General features: G+C 40.6%; 1 protein-coding gene across 6 annotated transcripts in view; it reads right to left on the bottom strand.

The window, feature by feature from the left end:
• Positions 1-14,846, bottom strand: part of rbm5 (RNA binding motif protein 5) — a 28,666-nt gene extending 13,820 nt beyond the window's left edge. For 2 of the 6 annotated variants that reach the window (XM_034166352.1, XM_034166355.1), the window contains exons 1-8: positions 14,701-14,846; positions 14,422-14,474; positions 5,488-5,662; positions 5,252-5,410; positions 4,990-5,059; positions 4,507-4,580; positions 1,639-1,722; positions 1,033-1,093 (exon numbers count right to left, since the gene is read on the bottom strand). In XM_034166352.1, the coding sequence (XP_034022243.1) occupies positions 1,033-1,093; positions 1,639-1,722; positions 4,507-4,580; positions 4,990-5,059; positions 5,252-5,410; positions 5,488-5,662; positions 14,422-14,438 (640 nt within the window). In that variant the 5' untranslated portion in view covers positions 14,439-14,474; positions 14,701-14,846. Of the gene's footprint in view, positions 1-1,032; positions 1,094-1,638; positions 1,723-4,506; positions 4,581-4,989; positions 5,060-5,251; positions 5,411-5,487; positions 5,663-14,421; positions 14,475-14,684 lie in introns of all 6 variants that reach the window. The other 4 variants (XM_034166356.1, XM_034166354.1, XM_034166353.1 and 1 more) reach the window with 4 other exon arrangements.
• Between the last annotated feature and the right edge of the window lie 3,686 nt (positions 14,847-18,532).

Raw genomic sequence — 18,532 nt, forward strand, 5'->3', positions numbered from 1 at the left:
TGTATAATAAAACAAATGGTGACTGGTTTCTAAACACAATTATGACAGAGTTTTTTGGGGGAGGAGCAAGCTGCAGCAAGCAGCGGAGTTTCTTTTTTTTTTTTTTTTATTGTTTACATGTGCGTGCGCGTCAACGGGACAGCTGGTCCTCAAACTGGGTCCCGCAGAGGCGGAAGGACAGCTGAAAGCAGCCGTCATCCAGACGCAGCTCCTGCAGCAAATAATGATACACTCTGTATTGGGAGCTTTTCACAACAACTTGCTCCGTGTGAAAGGTCCGTCATGATGACTTGACGCTGAGCGGAATGGAAGCTCCTCCTATTTGATGACGCACGGGGGCGAATTTTCGCAGCGAAAGTCCACCCAAGCAGACCGACACACCGGGCAAAGGAAGCGCGTCCGTTGCCACGCGACCCCCGCGAATTTGTAGCGTCTGATCGCGCCCGGTGTGAACGCTGCATTAAAGCTACGTCAGCAGGTCAAAGAGCCTTTTCTCATTGTGCATGCACCCTGTGGAACAGTCTTCCTGCGACCGTGAAGCAATCGGAGTTCGTGGACATTTTTAAGTCAAGACTAAAAACCTACTTTTTTTTCCCTCTTTCTTATGTATATATTTTTTATATGTTTTATTATTTTACTTCTGTTTTTAATTATGTATTTGAAATTTTTTATTCATTTTTAATTATTTATTTAAATTTTATGTTGAATTGTTCCGTGTGAGGCATCTTGACACAGCTTTTGTTATGATTTGGCGCATTATAAGCTAATCAAATTGAGTTGAAAATCACATCACCACTGTCAGAAATCCTCGGAAAAACGAATGCTTTGTTTTCGTCAGTCTCTAGAGCTGTTTGTTGCAAATGCTTCAGCCTAAATCTAAATTCTGATTTTGGTGTGACATGTCCTTTAAACTGCTAAATAATTTGGATGACTTTGTCTTCACAACTCAAAGCAAAAACTTTTGTTTTGCATCCCAGCACTTTGCCTCCACCTGTTTGCAGTCAGTGGCCTCTTGATGATTTAACTACTTACCAGATTTGGCTGCTCCACACCTGAAGCACTTCAGCCTCCTCCGGAAATTGTACAGGCCACACTGCAAGTAACCGTTCACATCATTTTTATTACACACCTAGTGAAGCCCTGAACAGTGCTGCCTCAGAAAACACGTATTGTGTACTGGTGCAGCTTACCACACTTACCTGAGACACAACCAAACACAGGGACAAGCAAACCATGTACCACAAAGGATCCACACCCACAGTGTGCAGGTTTTCATTCAAAATCAATTAACTTGACATTTTTTTTCAGCCTTTTTTGTAAAATAAAATGCATTTGCAAAAGGTGAGTACAACAGTTAGAGGCTTAATGAACATTTTCATATGGCTAAGACTGTAAATCAACTGCTTAAATGACTGGCTGGAAAGAAAACATGTCTTTCACAGTACCATGATGCCCATTCTTTACAACCATTAACATTCATTGAAATGTAGGTGTACTAAAAATAAACATGCCAGTGTATTAGAACTATCCAATTTAGAGGCATAATCTTTGCATGCATGTGTACATGTGCACTAGGGGTTCTGTAGTTTCAGTCTGTGAATGTTGTGAACATGAATTTAAGGCTGTTCATTAACTTACAGTGTTGCAGAGCCAGTCCTCATACTTGTTTCTGGGGTGACTGTATTGCATATCCACACTTCTCCCTTGGATGGTCAAACATTTCTGAAAGAGGAGGGCAAAATAAATCAAGTATTCATGGAAAACACTGAGCTCAAAAATACAGCAAGCAGTGTTGGAAGGGAGAGAGGGGGAGAGGGATCCCCAACAGACAGCCTTTATGTTATACACAGGGACATGATGATTATGTGACCATGATGTACTGAGTGTTCTTAAGGTGTTTGGGACCCGAGTGCCCAGGCTGAGCTGGAGCAAAGTGTATAATGTGACCTTAGCAGACAAATTTGACTGCTTTCTGTAAGACCTGGGGAGAGCTTCCCAGTTTATAAAAAAAAAAAAAAAAAAAAAAAAAAGTTACAGAAAAGTGACTTTCTACAGAAAGAAGTTTTTAAATAAAGCTGCTGTGCTTACATTTGCCTCTGCATTGTCATTAACAATACCTCTATGAAACATGTCAAAATGTCTGTCCCAGGCAGATGAGTCCTACCTGCTTCATACTACAAGGCTCGGCATTAAAACCTGTACATCACTTGCACACTGGAGAACTTTAAGGAAAACTTGTCCACTGCTTAAAATGGCATCAAGAGGTCTGATTAAAGCTCTACGGCAGGGGTCTTCAACTCCAGTCCTTGAGAGCCGGTGTCCTGTAACTATTAGATGCATCTCTGCTTCAACACACCTGAGTCAATTAATGAGGTCATTAGCGGCACTCTGGAGAACGTGACTGCACACTGAGGAGGTCATTCAGCCATTTGATTCAGGTGTGTTGGACCAGGGACACATCTAAAGTGTGCAGGACACCGACCCTCAAGGACTGGAGTTGTTGACCCCCTGCTCTACGGTCTTTCATATTTCCCAAAACGGACAATCTGGATTTCTCCCCATCAAGGAGATCAACCTAAAACCTTTAATTAACCTAACTGCTAGTTGGTTGCATTGTTCCATCCACTTTGTTAAAGGAGACCTGCACTGAAAAAAATGCAGTCAGATTTCTTTTTTTTTTTTTTTACAAAAAATGACTTACATTTACACGAGATCCTTCTGAATGTAGTAAAGTAAATCTGCAAGCCCAGATCTGTCATTCAACAGAGAAATCTTCATTTGAAAATGACAAATTTACAGCTAACATTTAGCCCTCCGCAAATTGTCCCTCTCATCATGGACGCTGCCGAGACGTCACGGACAAGACCCTCTCCCAGCATGCATTGCGCCAATTGTAATTTGTGGATTTACGTCAGTTTGCATCTGTACCTTTTTCTTGTCTTATACGGAAGGATCTACTTTTTTAAAAACTTCATATTGTCTTACGGCACGTTTGGTAAGTACACATTTCTTTTATTTGTGCTTGAAAATTATTTTGGGGGACTTTTTCATACGCCCGTTTGATTGAGTGGTGTCGCAATGAAAATCTACTGTCTTTCGCCTCCGGTACCATCGCAGGATATGGAGGCGAGACCAGCAAAGAATCCCAGTCATTAAAAAGATATAAACCTCTCTCAGCGTCCATGGAGCTCCGATTGCCAAGACGTGCGGTGCTGTGGATTTTGCCGCAAGAAGTCTGTCCTTGCAGCAACAGGTGTACCGGCCGCTTCGCATTAAAACAGCGAGCGTAGCGGAGGCAGAGAGCGGGAGAGGAAGAACGGCGCCCGCTGTCGATGTCGTTGCTGATCTGAGCACACAGATCTGTATCTCACATTCATTGCAGCTTACTTTTGGATGTTGAAACCAGGACGTGTATAAGTAACATTACTAACAAATAAAATCAATTTCAATGCGGGATTGGACTGAAGGCGGGAGCGTGTCGTCTTGTCCCTGACGTCATGGGAAATGATACGGCTGTACAAACTGTTTTCACAGAGGGCTAAATTTTAGCTGGAAATTTGTCATTTTTAAAAGAAGATTTCTCCGCTGAATTACAAATTTGGGCTTACAGATTTACTTTACTGCATTCACAAGGGTCTTATAAATACATATCAGCTATTTCTTTCTGAAATCTGACCACATTCATTTCAATGCAGGTCTACTTTAATAATGACTATAACATTGGTTGTTCTTACATGTTGACAGAAGCTGTGCTGTGGCCTCAAGCTTGTAACAACACAGGGTGCTACATAATATTTGACCAGTAGATGCAAATGAGCTGTTAAAGCTGCCTTCTGGTTATGAAACTTTTAGTGAAACAACTGGCTGAGCAAAAAGACTTTGGCCCATACAACATTATAACTGAGGCTCAGTTCACACCAAATATGGCAGTTTCCATTTTAGCATGAATGACAACTGGGTGCCTATTGGACTACACCTTGATATTCTCAGTTCTAAAGCAAAGCCACACTTCTATTTAATGCAGTCCATCAAACTCTGGTGCAGCACTAGCATGTCTGCTAGCTGGATGATGTAGGCATGGAATTGCTGAATCATTAGGAGTATTAATCAAATCCTAGTAACTTACTAGTCTCTTCAAACTCCAGAGGGAAATGAGTGCAATACACAAGCAGACGTAACTGGTTCCTTTAGACAACTGCACTAAGATATTTAATTGTCCAATCACAATCTGACAAGTGTTGGACAGTCAGACAAGTGTTAATGCCGAGTCCTGTACTACGTTAGTTACAGAACTAAACACAAAGCAAATGTTCAAATTATATCAGCAATTTTCTCTTAACATACAAATTTTTTTCAATTTTGGTCAAAAGATTACAAAATTAAGATTCAGATAAATATTTAGATTTGCACACTGCTTATTGTTATTCAAACTACTTGGTTGCCGTTTTGGTTATTTTTGAAAAATATCCCCAAGATTAAAACTAGACTTGGCGATTGTGAAGCAACCTGATTGGTCTCCATCCATCGGGTAGCATCTTGCAAGTGATAAAAGTCCACGAAGGCGAAACCACGGCTTATACCTAGAGACAGCATTCAAATATAGACGGGAGGCGTGTTAGTGAAGAGTCCATGGGCATATGATTCAAACTGTTCCACAAACTGCTTCACGACCCAGGCCTTGTTTGGTAAACAACCGGTCATTCCTTAGGGGATTTACCATACCAAGAAATCCTGCTGAATTACATTTTTGAAAGCACACAACAACACAGCATATCTGCCAAATGATTTTCTCAATACTGGTATTGCTGCTCTTACTTACCTTAAAAGATCTACACTAAACTGAACGTTGAGGTCTTAAAAAAATAAAAATCTAATTAAGTATTTACGTGTCACCTGCTGCTATAAGAAAATGGGTCTAAACAGAAGCAGACTGGTCCTAGAGTAAAAGACTGGGAGAAGGAAGTGATCCAGCATACAGTCAGTTCTCACCTGTTTTCTTTTTCATCAGCCTCACATCCACTGGCTGTGGACCCTCTAGTTGGTCAATGGCAGCACGGACCTGAAAAGCAAGATGAGTGTATGTTGCATTCTCAAAAGCCTTTTAAACATTTCTTAAAAAGCTGTCCCTTTTTAAAAGAAGGCCCAGTTACACAAACACCAAGTTTTGTGCACATTTTATCAAAGAGTGAGTGGTATGCACAGATAAAAGCACACCAGACGCAAAAGGGCGACAAGTCATCTTATTACTTACATCATCCTCAGTGACATGAGGAGACAGACCCCAGAGCATTATGGTCTTGCTCTTTTTCTCCTCCCCAGACTCCCTTCTATAATCCTGCTCTGGGCAATCGCCATCTGAGTGATAACCATCTTCAGATCTGTCACTGTTACGTCGTTTCCGTGACCTTTGCTTTAAGATAATTCATCAGTTAAACATGAACACTAATGAAAACAGAGTTCTAAGTCACTAAAGACTGATATAAGTACCTCTGGACTGTCTCGAGATCCTCTGCGATCTCCTTCATGACGGTCAGAGCGTCTCTCGTCACTCCAGCGCCGATTCTGATCACGCTCTTGGTTCCTCTCTCGTCGCTCTCGCCACTCTGATTCATCACGGGGCTGGTCCGAGCCATACCTGCCACTACGTTCAGTGCGACTAATCCTATACAGAAACGGTGAAAAGGCAGCATAAAGCACTGCAACATCTGTTACAAGGTCTCACAGTGCTAGGTGTCACACAAAAGTATATCATCTTATGCCAAATAAAAATAATTAAAGGATCCAAACATTACAGAGGTCAAGCCTGTGTACTGTTCACTGTGTTCTGTACATTAACACTACCTCTAACCTTAGTGACATGAAATCTGGGATTCCACAGGGGGTCCATCTTAGGCCCCCTGCTTTTCTTCCTTTATATAGCACCCCTTGGTCACATATTGCGGCGTTTTGGGATTACCTTTCACTGCTATGCACATGATACTCAGTTATACATGCCGATAACTGCTGGTAATCTCATTCACATAAAATTCTTAGAAGGTTGCCTTACATCAGTGAGAAACTGGATGTCTAGAAACTTCCTACTTTTAAACTTTGATAAGACTGAAATGATGGTTCTTGGTCCAGTGAGACATTGGCATCAATCTGACCAGTTAACACTTAGCCTAGGCTTGTGTGTCATACATCGCACTGACAAAGTGAGGAACCTTGTGGTAATTTTTGATCCTACATTGTCCTTTGACCTCCACATTAGAAATATTATGAGGACTGCTTTCTACCACCTGCAAAATATAGTGAAGATTCGTCCCTTCCTGTCTATGGCTGATGCTGAGACCCTGATCCATGCATGTATCTCTTCTAGATTGGACTACTGAAATGTTCTATTTTCTGGTTTACCGCAGTCCAGCATTAGGGCTCTCCAATTGGTTCAAAATGCTGCAGCCAGATTTTTGACACGAAGCAGAACGTTTGACCACATTACACCCATTTTGGCATCCCTTCACTGGCTTCCTGTCCCAGTGAAATCAGATTTTAAGGTTCTGCTTCTAGTCTACAAAACTGTTCATGGACTAGCACCTCCCTATCTAGCTGACCTAATTAAACCTTCTGTGGAGACTTTCAAGTTCAGATTTAAGACGCACTTATTTTCCCTTTTATATGGCTAGCATACTGGCATAGTATAGTTCTGCGCTTTTTTACTCTTAATTCATTTTATCAGGAAATGGAGCGTGCCGCTGCCTCAACTTTACCTAAATTCTGGGTCGTTTAGTGTAGTGAAGCTTTGGGCTAGTGGCCGGCTATCACCTTAGTATCCTGTTTTTCTAGTTTCATTCTGGCAAATTATACTGTATTTCTTGTCTTTCTGATGCCTGAGACAGTTTTTTTTCTCTCCGTTTAAGGTGCAGCTCCATCCAGAGATGGGTGTGGTATTTGTGCTGAAAACCCTCCTGTCCTGTGCACCAACAGCATTTCTTGTATTTCGCTTTGTGAATTGTTCTGTAATTTGTGAAAATAAACTGAAACTGAAAGCCTCTTGCCTTATTATTGCTGGGCCAGGCTCCAACTACCCTGTGAGCCTGAACTGGAGTAAACAGGTATAGAAAGTGAGTGAGTGAATGAATGAATGAATGAATAATAATAACTTCACAATGTTAAATATGCCAGTAACACCAACAACCCAAGAGATTGATTTTCTGATTTGTCTTAAGAGGCACAGAATAAAATGGCGCTTGGTCTGTAGTCATTATTTTTTTCTGACTGTTACTGCAAAATCAGTGATTTCATGAGAAGTTTAATAATTTTAGTTAATTACCAAACAACTCTGCAGGTGCTCCATAATGTGTTTTGTTAGTACCGTATATTCCAGAGTATAAGTCGCACTGGAGTGTAAGCTGCAATTTTTCTGTATTATCAGTAGAGCTGCCACAAATGACTATTTTGATAGTTGACTAATCAAGGATTATTTTTGCAATAGTCGAATCATACGTAAATTGCAGCTTATCGCATTTTATCAATATCGATTCCGCTTATCAATCGATTCCTTTATTGATACCTCCTGTGAATTTTCTGTGTGCTACAAGTAGACTTTACAGGTTTTCTATGTCAACATTTTATTGGGTCTTAAAATAAATAAATATGAAATTGGTCACTGGATCCTTGATCTCTGGACATATTTATAGAAAAAAAAAAAAAATCTGTAGTAGTTTTTGTCAAAAGCATTTCTTTCAACCATTAATGGCATGGATGTCACTCCATACATCTGAGCTGAGCTCAGCTGGCTGCTGGAGTCTGCAGGTCTGCAGTCATACAGTTTTGGGCTGCTGCACATCAGTCAGGATGTCTCATTTTGGGAGGAAAAATTTTTTTTTTGATAAATTGCAGTTTATTGTTTGTATTACACCGTTTGAAAAGAGGTGTAATTTAGGTTTGATTTAAACGGCGATTCGCTTTGAAGTTATTCATTCTGAGCGGACTCTATCTTTCTAACTTTACTCAGTGGCGCAGTGTTTGGAGCAACAGAACGGAGGATGATTCTCGTTTCTTTCTCACAGCAAGACAGGAATTCCAGTTAGTCATTTTAATCTGCACAAAAGTGACTCACAATTGACATTTTATTGGCTTTGAGAGGGGATAAGAAGCGGAGTTGCAGCTTCTGAAGAGGAGCGAAGCAAAGATCCAACGAAGCAGTGGATTGAAGCACACCTTCATTGGTTCAAGGTTCAAAGAAAATGACTCGTCGACTACTAAATTAGTTGTCAACAGTTTCAATAGTCGAGGTAGTCGTGACTAGTCAACTAGTCGTGGCAGCCCTAATTATTAGTGCTTTAACTGGAGATTTTGTGCATTGTTGTAGAGTACTTTTTATTATTGACATGTATTCTTATTTTGTTTAGTGCTCAGATTCCTGGAAAAATCCTACATAAATAGCCACTATAATTCTTATTAATAACGAATGTATGACTTTTCAGTATGGAAGTCACACTGGAGGATAAATCTAAAAATCTGCAACTTACACTCCAGAAGAGACATAATTAATAATTAAATGTCTAAAAATTTTCAGACAGATACACACAATTTCACAGTTGTACTAACAAAATTGGGTATTACAACATGGCCATGAGCTTGGACTCTAACACAGTGATGTAAAAACAAAAACTGTCTTTGGATAAAGCTGTAATGACATTGCTTCAAATGAGCATTTACATTGGAACACCATTACATCCACCACAAGGAAGCATTAGGTGTGACAATACAGCAGTTGGTGCATTTTTCTGAGCTTGAACAACCACATGTGCCTGACTGCCAAGGATCCAGTGACTAGACTGTTGGAAGCAAAGACTGGATCAATGGTCTGCCTGAGTGTTCTCCAGTCAAGACCCAAAGAAATTCCATAAACCTGTGGATGTGGCAACACAAAGCACTTACACCTAACTTGACTCAAAACTGATAACATAATAGGAAAGCGGTTGCATAAAGGTAAGGGGAGCAGACTTGTAACTAGAAGGTCACAGGTTCAACAGACCATATCCATATCTCGGGAGTAAACCTGCTACAAGAGGAAAAACAAAGACAAGCCACCGTACCACCACAGTATATTTCTATAGATGATTGACTCACAGTTACCAACAGCGAGGAAAAACTGGAAAGAAAAAAAAAAACAAAAAACGACAAAAACATCTGCAACACTGTATATTTTGAACTAATCTCTATGGATGATGAGAACCCCACCACAAAGAAATAAGAAACTAATGATATAACATGACTGTATGATTTAGTTAAGAATTTTCTGGTTAATAAGTACAAACGTTATCAATTCATATTAATCTTTTTTGGAAATGGAATATAACTTATTTATACCACAGTCAGTGAGAATTCCATGTCTAACTGGCGTGCATTATTTTCGTGTATACGCACACATAGTTCGGCGCGTTAAGTCACTGTAATATCACTCCGCTCTGGTCGTCACCATAGCAACGCGCAAATCAGTTGGGCAGATCAGCTGTGTTTTGACAGGCGAATGACAGAAACGTGATAAAACATGGATTTCCAAGTGAATTTTAATATTTTTGGAGAAAATAAAACGTTTGAGGAATGGGAAGAGGAGGAGAGCAAACGAGAAGAACAGCAAAAGCAACGGCATAAAGATTTAACTTCGGACAAACTGGACAAAACTGAAGACGGGAAAGAAGAAGAGAACATGAAAAAAGTTAATTTAAATAAATATTTGTGTGTTAGCTCACTGTGTGGGACCATGGTATAAGTGGATTAAACAACTCAAAGCCGTGCATTATACGGTTTGAATGCACAACGTGGAGTCTAAAACACCACGACACGAAGTGGAGTGTTGTTACTCCGTGAAGTGCATTCAAACCGTATAATGCACAGCTTCGAGTTGTTTAATCCTTACTTAACACACACACAAAACTACAATATAACCAAAATTCTATCCAAACTCTGCCTGTATTGCCATAACATATACAAATGTTAACTGATAAACAACAATTTAAAAACATTCAATAAAAATGATCTGAAATCAAGACTTTTCTATTGCAGGAGCAACTACCCCCCCCCAGCTGTGAGTGGCCAGTGTGAGCATGCGCACTCAAGATATGGATAAGGTCTATTCCCCAGACAAGAAAATCACTAGGAACCCTGAGCAAGTTAAATCACTCCCAGTATGCATTTGGTTCTTTTTCATGGCCGCACCAGACAATAGTGTGTCAAAGTGAGACATCACCGAAGGCACTTTTATCTGATACAAATACTGGTATAAATGCAGTCCATCTGGCATGTACGAGGTCTGTCAATAAAGTATAGGTCCTTTTAATTTTTTTCAAAAACTATATGGATTTCATTCATATGTTTTTACGTCAGACATGCTTGAACCCTCGTGCGCATGCGTGAGTTTTTCCACGCCTGTCGGTGACGTCATCCGCCTGTGAGCACTCCTTGTGGGAGGAGTCTTCCAGCCCCTTGTCGGAATTCCTTTGTCTGAGAAGTTGCTGAGAGACTGGCGCTTTGTTTGATCAAAATTTTTTCTAAACCTGTGAGGCACATCGAAGTGGACACGGTTCGAAAAATTAAGCTGGTTTTCGGTGAAAATTTTAACGGCTGATGAGAGATTTTGAGGTGATACTATCGCTTCAAGGACGTCCCACACAGTGGGACGTCGCGCAGCACTTCCAGGCGCCGTCGTCAGCCTGTTTCAAGCTGAAAACCCCCACATTTCAGGCTCTATTGATCCAGGACGTCGTGAGAGAACAGAGAAGTTTCAGAAGAAGTCGGTTTCAGCATTGTATCCGGATATTCCACTGTTAAAGGAGATTTTTTTTAATGAAAGACGTGTGGACAGATTGCAGCGTTGGCTCGCAGCTGCCATGACGCTCCGCCACAGGAAAAACACCTCTGTTTGAAGCCTTAAGGACAAGTTGGAACATGCCCAACTGTTAAACAATTTCTCAGATACTCACTCCACTGAAAGCCATCAAAAGCCGCCTGGATTTTACAAATGGTTATCAACACGGAGGTGTTTTTCCTGTGCCACCGCACCGCGCCGGCTGCGTCCCGACGCGCGGACCCGTCCGCACGTCTTTCATTAAAAAAAATCTCCTTTAACAGTGGAATATCCGGATAAAATGCTGAAACCGACTTCTTCTGAAACTTCTCTGTTCTCTCACGACGTCCTGGATCAATACAGCCTGAAATGTGGAGGTTTTCAGCTTGAAACAGGCTGACGACAGCGCCTGAGAGTGCTGCGTGACGTCCCACTGCGTGGGAAGTCCTTAAAGCGACAGTATCACCTCAAAATCTCTCATCAGCCGTTAAAATTTTCACCGTAAACCAGCTTATTTTTTCGAACCGTGTCCACTTCGATGTTCTTCACAGGTTTAGAAAAAATTTTGATCAAACAAAGCGCCAGTCTCTCAGCAACTTCTCAGACAAAGGAATTCCGACGAGGGGCTGGACGACTCCTCCCACAAGGAGTGCTCACAGGCAGACGACGTCACCGACAGGCGTGGAAAAACTCACGCATGTGCACGAGGGTTCAAGCATGTCTGACGTAAAAACATATGAATGAAATCCATATAGTTTTTGAAAAAAATAAAAAGGACCGTTACTTTATTGACAGCCCTCGTATGTATGCAATGCATTTCTGGGAGATACACATTTGTCACATGCACTGGCTGTTAACTGTCAGAGAACTACCTGCCCTAGATGCGGGAGTGAGTGGCATTACCAGACTGAATTTGCCCCAGGTGAAGTCACCCCACTGAATACCCCACTTCATTTAGGCGAGGTCACCTGAAGTCACCTAAGTATGTGTTTCTTATATTTCTGTCATGGGACTGGAATTATTTCCCTGATTACAGGAGCCATTATAGTTAGCTATGACACATGTAAAAGTACCAAGTGTTTTCTCAATTGGGTATGTGTGGTATTGTGCTGAACACCTACACAACAAATTATGTAAATTACTGGTGTATTTGTCACAATGGTTAATTATTACTCAACACAATGGTTATAAGATACACTGTGAACAATTTGACAGTTTCTGGTACTGCTACCAAGATGTTTTTGTACAACAATCATGGATGGAAGCAGAGTCAAAAAGCAACTTTTTACCTGACAATTACATTCCCGACCTTAAAACATCATCTCACTAACAAAACTTAAGAACAGCGTATTTTGCCACTGGCGTGTATAAATAATTTATTACACGACCATATCAGAATTGGAATATCGTGTTACTAGAGTGGGGTGACTTCACCTGCAGCAAGTTTACAGCGGGTGACTTCAAGCTTTCTGGTCACAACGTCCACAAACCAAAAAGTCTACAGTACACACCAAAACGTCCACATAGTTTGAATTTGTAGAATAACATGCCTATCTTAAATATGAGCTAGCTCTATCCACCTAATTCCTGAGGGCACTGCTGTAGAAGCAATTATGGCGCAACTTCCTGTTAGACACCGGAAATAGCAGTGAGCCATTGTATTGTGATAGAATCCCCAAATAAAGGATTTTGGCTGAATATTAAGTTTGTGTGTTTTATCTCTATATCCTAAAGGTCAATATTTGAATAATTTTCTCAGAGAATTTTCACTAGGTGACACCACCAATCAGTCACAATGTATTTACTGAAAGATGAAATTAGCCATTTTTTCCCCAATGTGTGAGGCCAAGTACAAGTAGGAGTTATTTTATTTTGTGTATTTTTTTATGTGAGAAAATGCTTAGCAAACATATTTTATATAATACAATTATACAGTTGAGTGTGGACGTTTTGGGCTTGTGGACTTTTTAGTTTGTGGAAGTTTTGGGTGAGGACTTTTTTTTTTTGCTTGTGGACGTTTTAGTTTGTGGACATTTTGGGTGTGGACTTTTTTTTTTTTTTGCATGTGGACGTTCTGACCTGATATAGACTTCAATATGAACCTCTAGATGCATGGAGTGCATACTGTATTATCATATACCTATAAATGATACGCCAATATGATTGGATAAAACACTAAAGAATACGAGGTCTGTCAAAGTATAGGTCCTTTTTATTTTTTTCAAAAACTATATGGATTTCATTCATATGTTTTTACGTCAGACATGCTTGAACCCTTGTGCGCATGCGTGTTTTTCCACGCCTGTCGGTGACGTCATTCGTCTGTGAGCACTCCTTGTGGGAGGAGTCGTCCAGCCCCTTGTCGGAATTCCTTTGTCTGAGAAGTTGCTGAGAGACTGGCGCTTTGTTTGATCAAAATTTTTTCTAAACCTGTGAGACACATCGAAGTGGACACGGTTTGAAAAATTAAGCTGGTTTTCGGTGAAAATTTTAACGGCTGATGAGAGATTTTGAGGTGATACTGTCGCTTTAAGGACTTCCCATGGTGCGAGACGTCGCGCAGCGCTCCCAGGCGCCGTCGTCAGCCTGTTTCAAGCTGAAAACCTCCACATTTCAGGCTCTATTGATCCAGGACATCGTGAGAGAACAGAGAAGTTTCAGAAGAAGTCGGTTTCAGCATTTTATCCGGATATTCCACTGTTAAAGGAGATTTTTTTAATGAAAGACGTGCGGACAGATTGCAGCGTCGGCTCGCAGCCGCTGCGATGCTCCGCCACAGGAAAAACACTTCTGTTGGAAGCCTTAAGGACAAGTTGGAACATGTCCTGCTGTTAAACAATTTCTCATATACTCACTCCACTGAAAGCCATCAAAAGCCGCCTGGATTTTACAAATGGTTATCAACACGGAGGTGTTTTTCCTGTGCTGCGGCATCGCGGTTATTTTTAGAACGTAACTCCTGCGATAAACGAGGTACCACTGTATATGATAAAATCATTATGAAGTTGTTTTACCAATAAATATAGCTTTTTACACCCCTCAGAAAACCATACAACATTTATCATTTATAGGTATATGATAAAATCATTAAGTTGTTTTACCAATGAATATGGCTTTTTACACCCTTCAGAAAACCATATTAGGCCTCAGGGTGTATGGTTTTGGTGTATAAAGCCATATTCATTGGTGAACAACTTGATAAATGGTAATATCTGTTAAAATAGTTTCCTCATTCCTCCTGTTTTTCTCAATAAAGCTGATACATGATCTGCCTATTATGGTCGTATTACCCATGATGATGTGTGCTGATACCATCTTTATATCAGTTTTGTTGTTGTTTAAGCCATTGGTATGATGTCCATCTTTAATCAGGTCACTGCCGAACAGATTTGCATCCAAAACAGGGGCTTTGGTATTTGTGTTAATCACCGATTGAGGTGTATAATTTATGTGGCATGTATTCAAAAATAGAAATAACAAAACAACCAACAACCAGCGTAATCGTAACATTTCCGCCCTTCAAGATTTGGACTGACGCACTATTATGTTAGTTAGCTGCAGCATTAGCACTCGATGCTAACAATACTCACCGTTTATCAGCTCCCATTTCTTTCAACAGCTTCAGCACACACACACACAAGTTCTAGAAACCAAAAGAAGAATTACAGCAATGAGAAATGTGACTTAATAAAAGTGGCGTGGTGAGGGACCAACTAAAACCTCCCAACACAAAGACGACCGCAATAAAACGACATGATGACGGCAGAGAGCCGGTGACAAAATGGACACCGACGAACAAAACAGGCGTTAACTACGGTTAAATTAAAATGATTCTTCTTAAACTTTACCTTATATTATTAAAAACTCACCGGTGCTAAGATAAAGATCTCCTCAAAACACTATACAGTTGCTTATGATCAAAAACACTCATTTCATGTCAAACCTCTCGTCAAAAAACCTTCTTTATCCCAGAATGCACTGGGCACATCCCGGTGTGTGGGAATTTGTTGCCCAGGATTTTTCTTCTCAGGCACACTAGGAAACAATAATATCCCCGATACAAACACGCAAATGTCAAAAAGCAGTACATAACAAAATATAATTGAACATCTTTCAGTACAAAATTAATTTTAAAATTTGTTTTCGTTTAAGACAATTTGACATTATATTTGATTTGGTATAATTATTATTATTATTAGTAGTAGCAGTAGTATTAGTATTATTATTATTAGTAGTAGTAGTATTACTATTATTAGTATTAGTATTATTATTATTTCTGTGCATAAGAAAGGTCAGAGCCGACTGTACCTCCTCATTAGGCTCAGATCTTTCAATGTCTGCAGAATTATGTTGCAGATGTTTTACCACTCGGTGGTCTCCAGCATTATCTTCTATGCTGTATTTCTGTGAAGGCTCTCAGTTGTCCAGGTGGTTTCCATAGTAGAGAAGCTTGAATCTTCGACTGGACTGGGTTGCTTGACGCAAGGACGTTTCGCTTCAAATCAGCTAAAATTCTTGCTCTGGTAATCTGACTTCTGTCTTGACCAGAGCAAGAATTTTAGCTGAAGAAGCTTCTGCGATTTGAAGCGAAACGTCCTCGCGTCAAGCAACCCAGTCCAGTCGAAGATTCAAGCTTCCCTACTTCGCTGTAGTGTGCTGGAGCAGTAGGCTGAAGGCAGCTGACATAAACAGACTCAACAAGTTCATCAGGAGAGCTGGCTCTGTCCTGGGGGTTGAGCTGGAGTCTGGTGTAGGTATCAGAGAGGAGGATGTTGAGAAAACTGCTCAGCATCCGGGACAGCATCTCCTACCCTATGCCACATTGACGATCACCAAGGTGCACCACAGAACGCCACAGGAGGTGTTTCCTACTTGTGGCAATCAGACTGTATAATTCCTCCCTCCTCTGCAGGATGAATACATAATGAACAGTTATTCACAGTTTTCAATTACTCAGAATTATGTGCAATATTGTTGAATAGCTTGTACAAATGTCTTTAAAAATTTGTTCCCTGCTTACTGTTACTGTTTTAGTACTCTGCCAAAATAATGTCCTTTAGGATAAATAAAGTTGATCTTATTCTTATAAGCAGTAGTTTTGGTGTTGTTTGGTCATCATTGGAGGTGCCCCACAGTAGCCTATACTCAAGGTTCTTGAAATAGAGCCATACTTCCATCTGGTGGACATTTACCATTAATGCACATTCCTCTAAGAGCTCAAGTAATTGAATGTTGCATGGCTCCGTCCATGGATTTGTAGCATCATTGTATTGTGTATAGTATAGTTGCAATCAAGTGTAAATCAGGGCTCAATCATATTATGTATACTTTAACTTTACAGCTTAGGATGTCCAGCAGATTCTATGCGGACACTGATGAAATCAGAGGATCTGTACCAGAGAGCAGACTCATCTTCAGAAGATGTATCATCAAAAGCAATAGATTTGTTTTCACATGAACCCACGTTCAATTTTCACTGTACTAACTGAAATGGTTTAGAAGCCAGGAACTAGGCCACCTCGTGTTTCTTTGAGGAAGAAAACCTGTGCAAACCAAACATCAAAACTGAGCAGGAATTATCCAAAAATGAAACAAGAGGGTGGCACAGTGGATTAGTGGTTAGCACTACTGCCTCACAGCAAGAAGGTTGTGGGATCAAGAAGGTTGTGGGATTGCTTACTATCCAGGCTTTTCTGTGTGAAGTTTGCATGTTCTTTAAAACTGACAGTAGATGTGTGATGGAGGCAAGTCAGAGTGCTGTGCATATGTAGTCAGGAAAAAACCTCACTCCTCACTGCCAAAAGATGCTCCAGCGACAGACGCTATAGGGCCTATATGGGGTCAGCCTTGTGGTTAGAGTGCCTGCCTCCTGTCCGGGCGACTGTGAGTTCGTGCCCTGAATGGAGCAACACAGAGGTTAAATGTGAGTGTGAATGGGTCTGTTTGACTGTATGGGGCCCTGCGACAGACCGGTGCCCTATGCTATGTCTGACAATAAATAAGTGAAAGGGGGCAAATAAAATACATTTGTAAATGCTGGTCATATTATCATAACTTTGCTTTTGTTATGGGTAATTTTGAAAAAAGAAAAAAGAGGCTAATTTTATGTGTCCCTTCATATTTTGGCATTCCCTAACACCCTAAACCCTAAACACATATATGGTTTAGAAGCCAGGAACTAGGCCACCTCGTGTTTCTTTGAGGAAGAAAACCTGTGCAAACCAAATATCAAACTGAGCAGGAATTATCCAAAGTCGCCCTAATAACAAACCAAAAACTGTTTTGGTTGTTAAATGTAACTGCATGTAACACACCCACAGTTCAAACGGCTGTCGTCGCGCGTTGATTACCTGCAGGTCCGAATTGAGGGCAAAAGACACCCTTTCTCACCCTTTGCTTCCGCCATCTTGTGTCACACAGCTGGTTACTTATGGGATGTATAAAGTCAAACGTTACTTTGAAACACTTAATGAACTAAAGCACCAATAAAAGCTGTTTGGACTGTAAATATTTCCAAAGCCTTAACATCCTCTTTATGTTCATCCCCCCTCTTCTCTTTTATACTTATTATAATTCACTGTGCACCATGTTCTTTGAATTCATATTTACGTACATATGATTTACATATAGTCCAATATTTCAAAACCCAAAGGTTTTATATCTTTATTAACTATATTGTTTTATTTAAAAGTAGCAAATTCTATGTCAAATTTAGAGGTTTAATGTTTGACAACCTCATTAAGAATTAAACCAGTAACATGTTTGTTTACATTATTTCATTTTCTGACACTTATCCCGGTCCTGATTGCAGCAGACAGCAACTCTTCCCACAGTTCCCTATCCTGTATCTCCTCCCAGGGGATCCCAAGACATCTGGGAAATATAATCCCTCCAGCATCTTGGGTCTTTCCCAGGGCCACCAGTTGGCCGTGCCTGGTAGACCTCTAGGGAGTCAACCGGGGTTGATCCTCACGAGATGCCCGAACCACCTCAACTAGCTCCTTTCAATATGGAGGGAGCGACTCTATTCCGAGTCCCTCGGATAGTTGAGCTTCTCACCCTGTCCATGAGTGTAATACCCCCATACTCGACAGATGAATCTAGTTTCTGCTGCTTGTATTCAAGGCCTTATTCTTCAGACATTACCCAAAGCTCATGACAACAGGTCAGGACATGAACGATCTGCGTTCATGTCCTGACCTATTGTCCTGACCGAATCTCGCCTTCTGGCTCAGCTTCTGCTTCACCACAATGGTCTGGTAGGGTGTCCGTAAAACATCAGACATCACCCCAATCCATTTATTGATCTCACTCTCCTACTTACCCCAACTCATGAACAAGACCCTGAAATATTTAAACTCCTCCACATGGGGCAACAACTCTCTCTTGACAGTTGGATTTAAAAAAGGCACATCCAGAGAACAACAAACCTTCATGGGAAAAGATAGCGGAAATACTTAATTCATCCCGAGGGAAATTGCGTGGCATCCGTCGCTCTCATTCATACATATAAGTTACACAAGTTAAAAAATAAGTTAATGAATAAAAACAGCACTGAGACAAGTTAATAAATAAGTAGTACAAAAACAGTATATAAAGAAGTGTAACAAGTTACAGGAGTCAAGGCACCTGAGATTATGTTTACGCATTTATAGCCCCTCGTCTGCTGCCCCTGGCTGATGTGGCTACATTATAAAGCCT

Source organism: Thalassophryne amazonica, chromosome 3 (assembly GCF_902500255.1).
Source record: "Thalassophryne amazonica chromosome 3, fThaAma1.1, whole genome shotgun sequence".
Lineage (NCBI taxonomy): Eukaryota > Metazoa > Chordata > Actinopteri > Batrachoidiformes > Batrachoididae > Thalassophryne > Thalassophryne amazonica.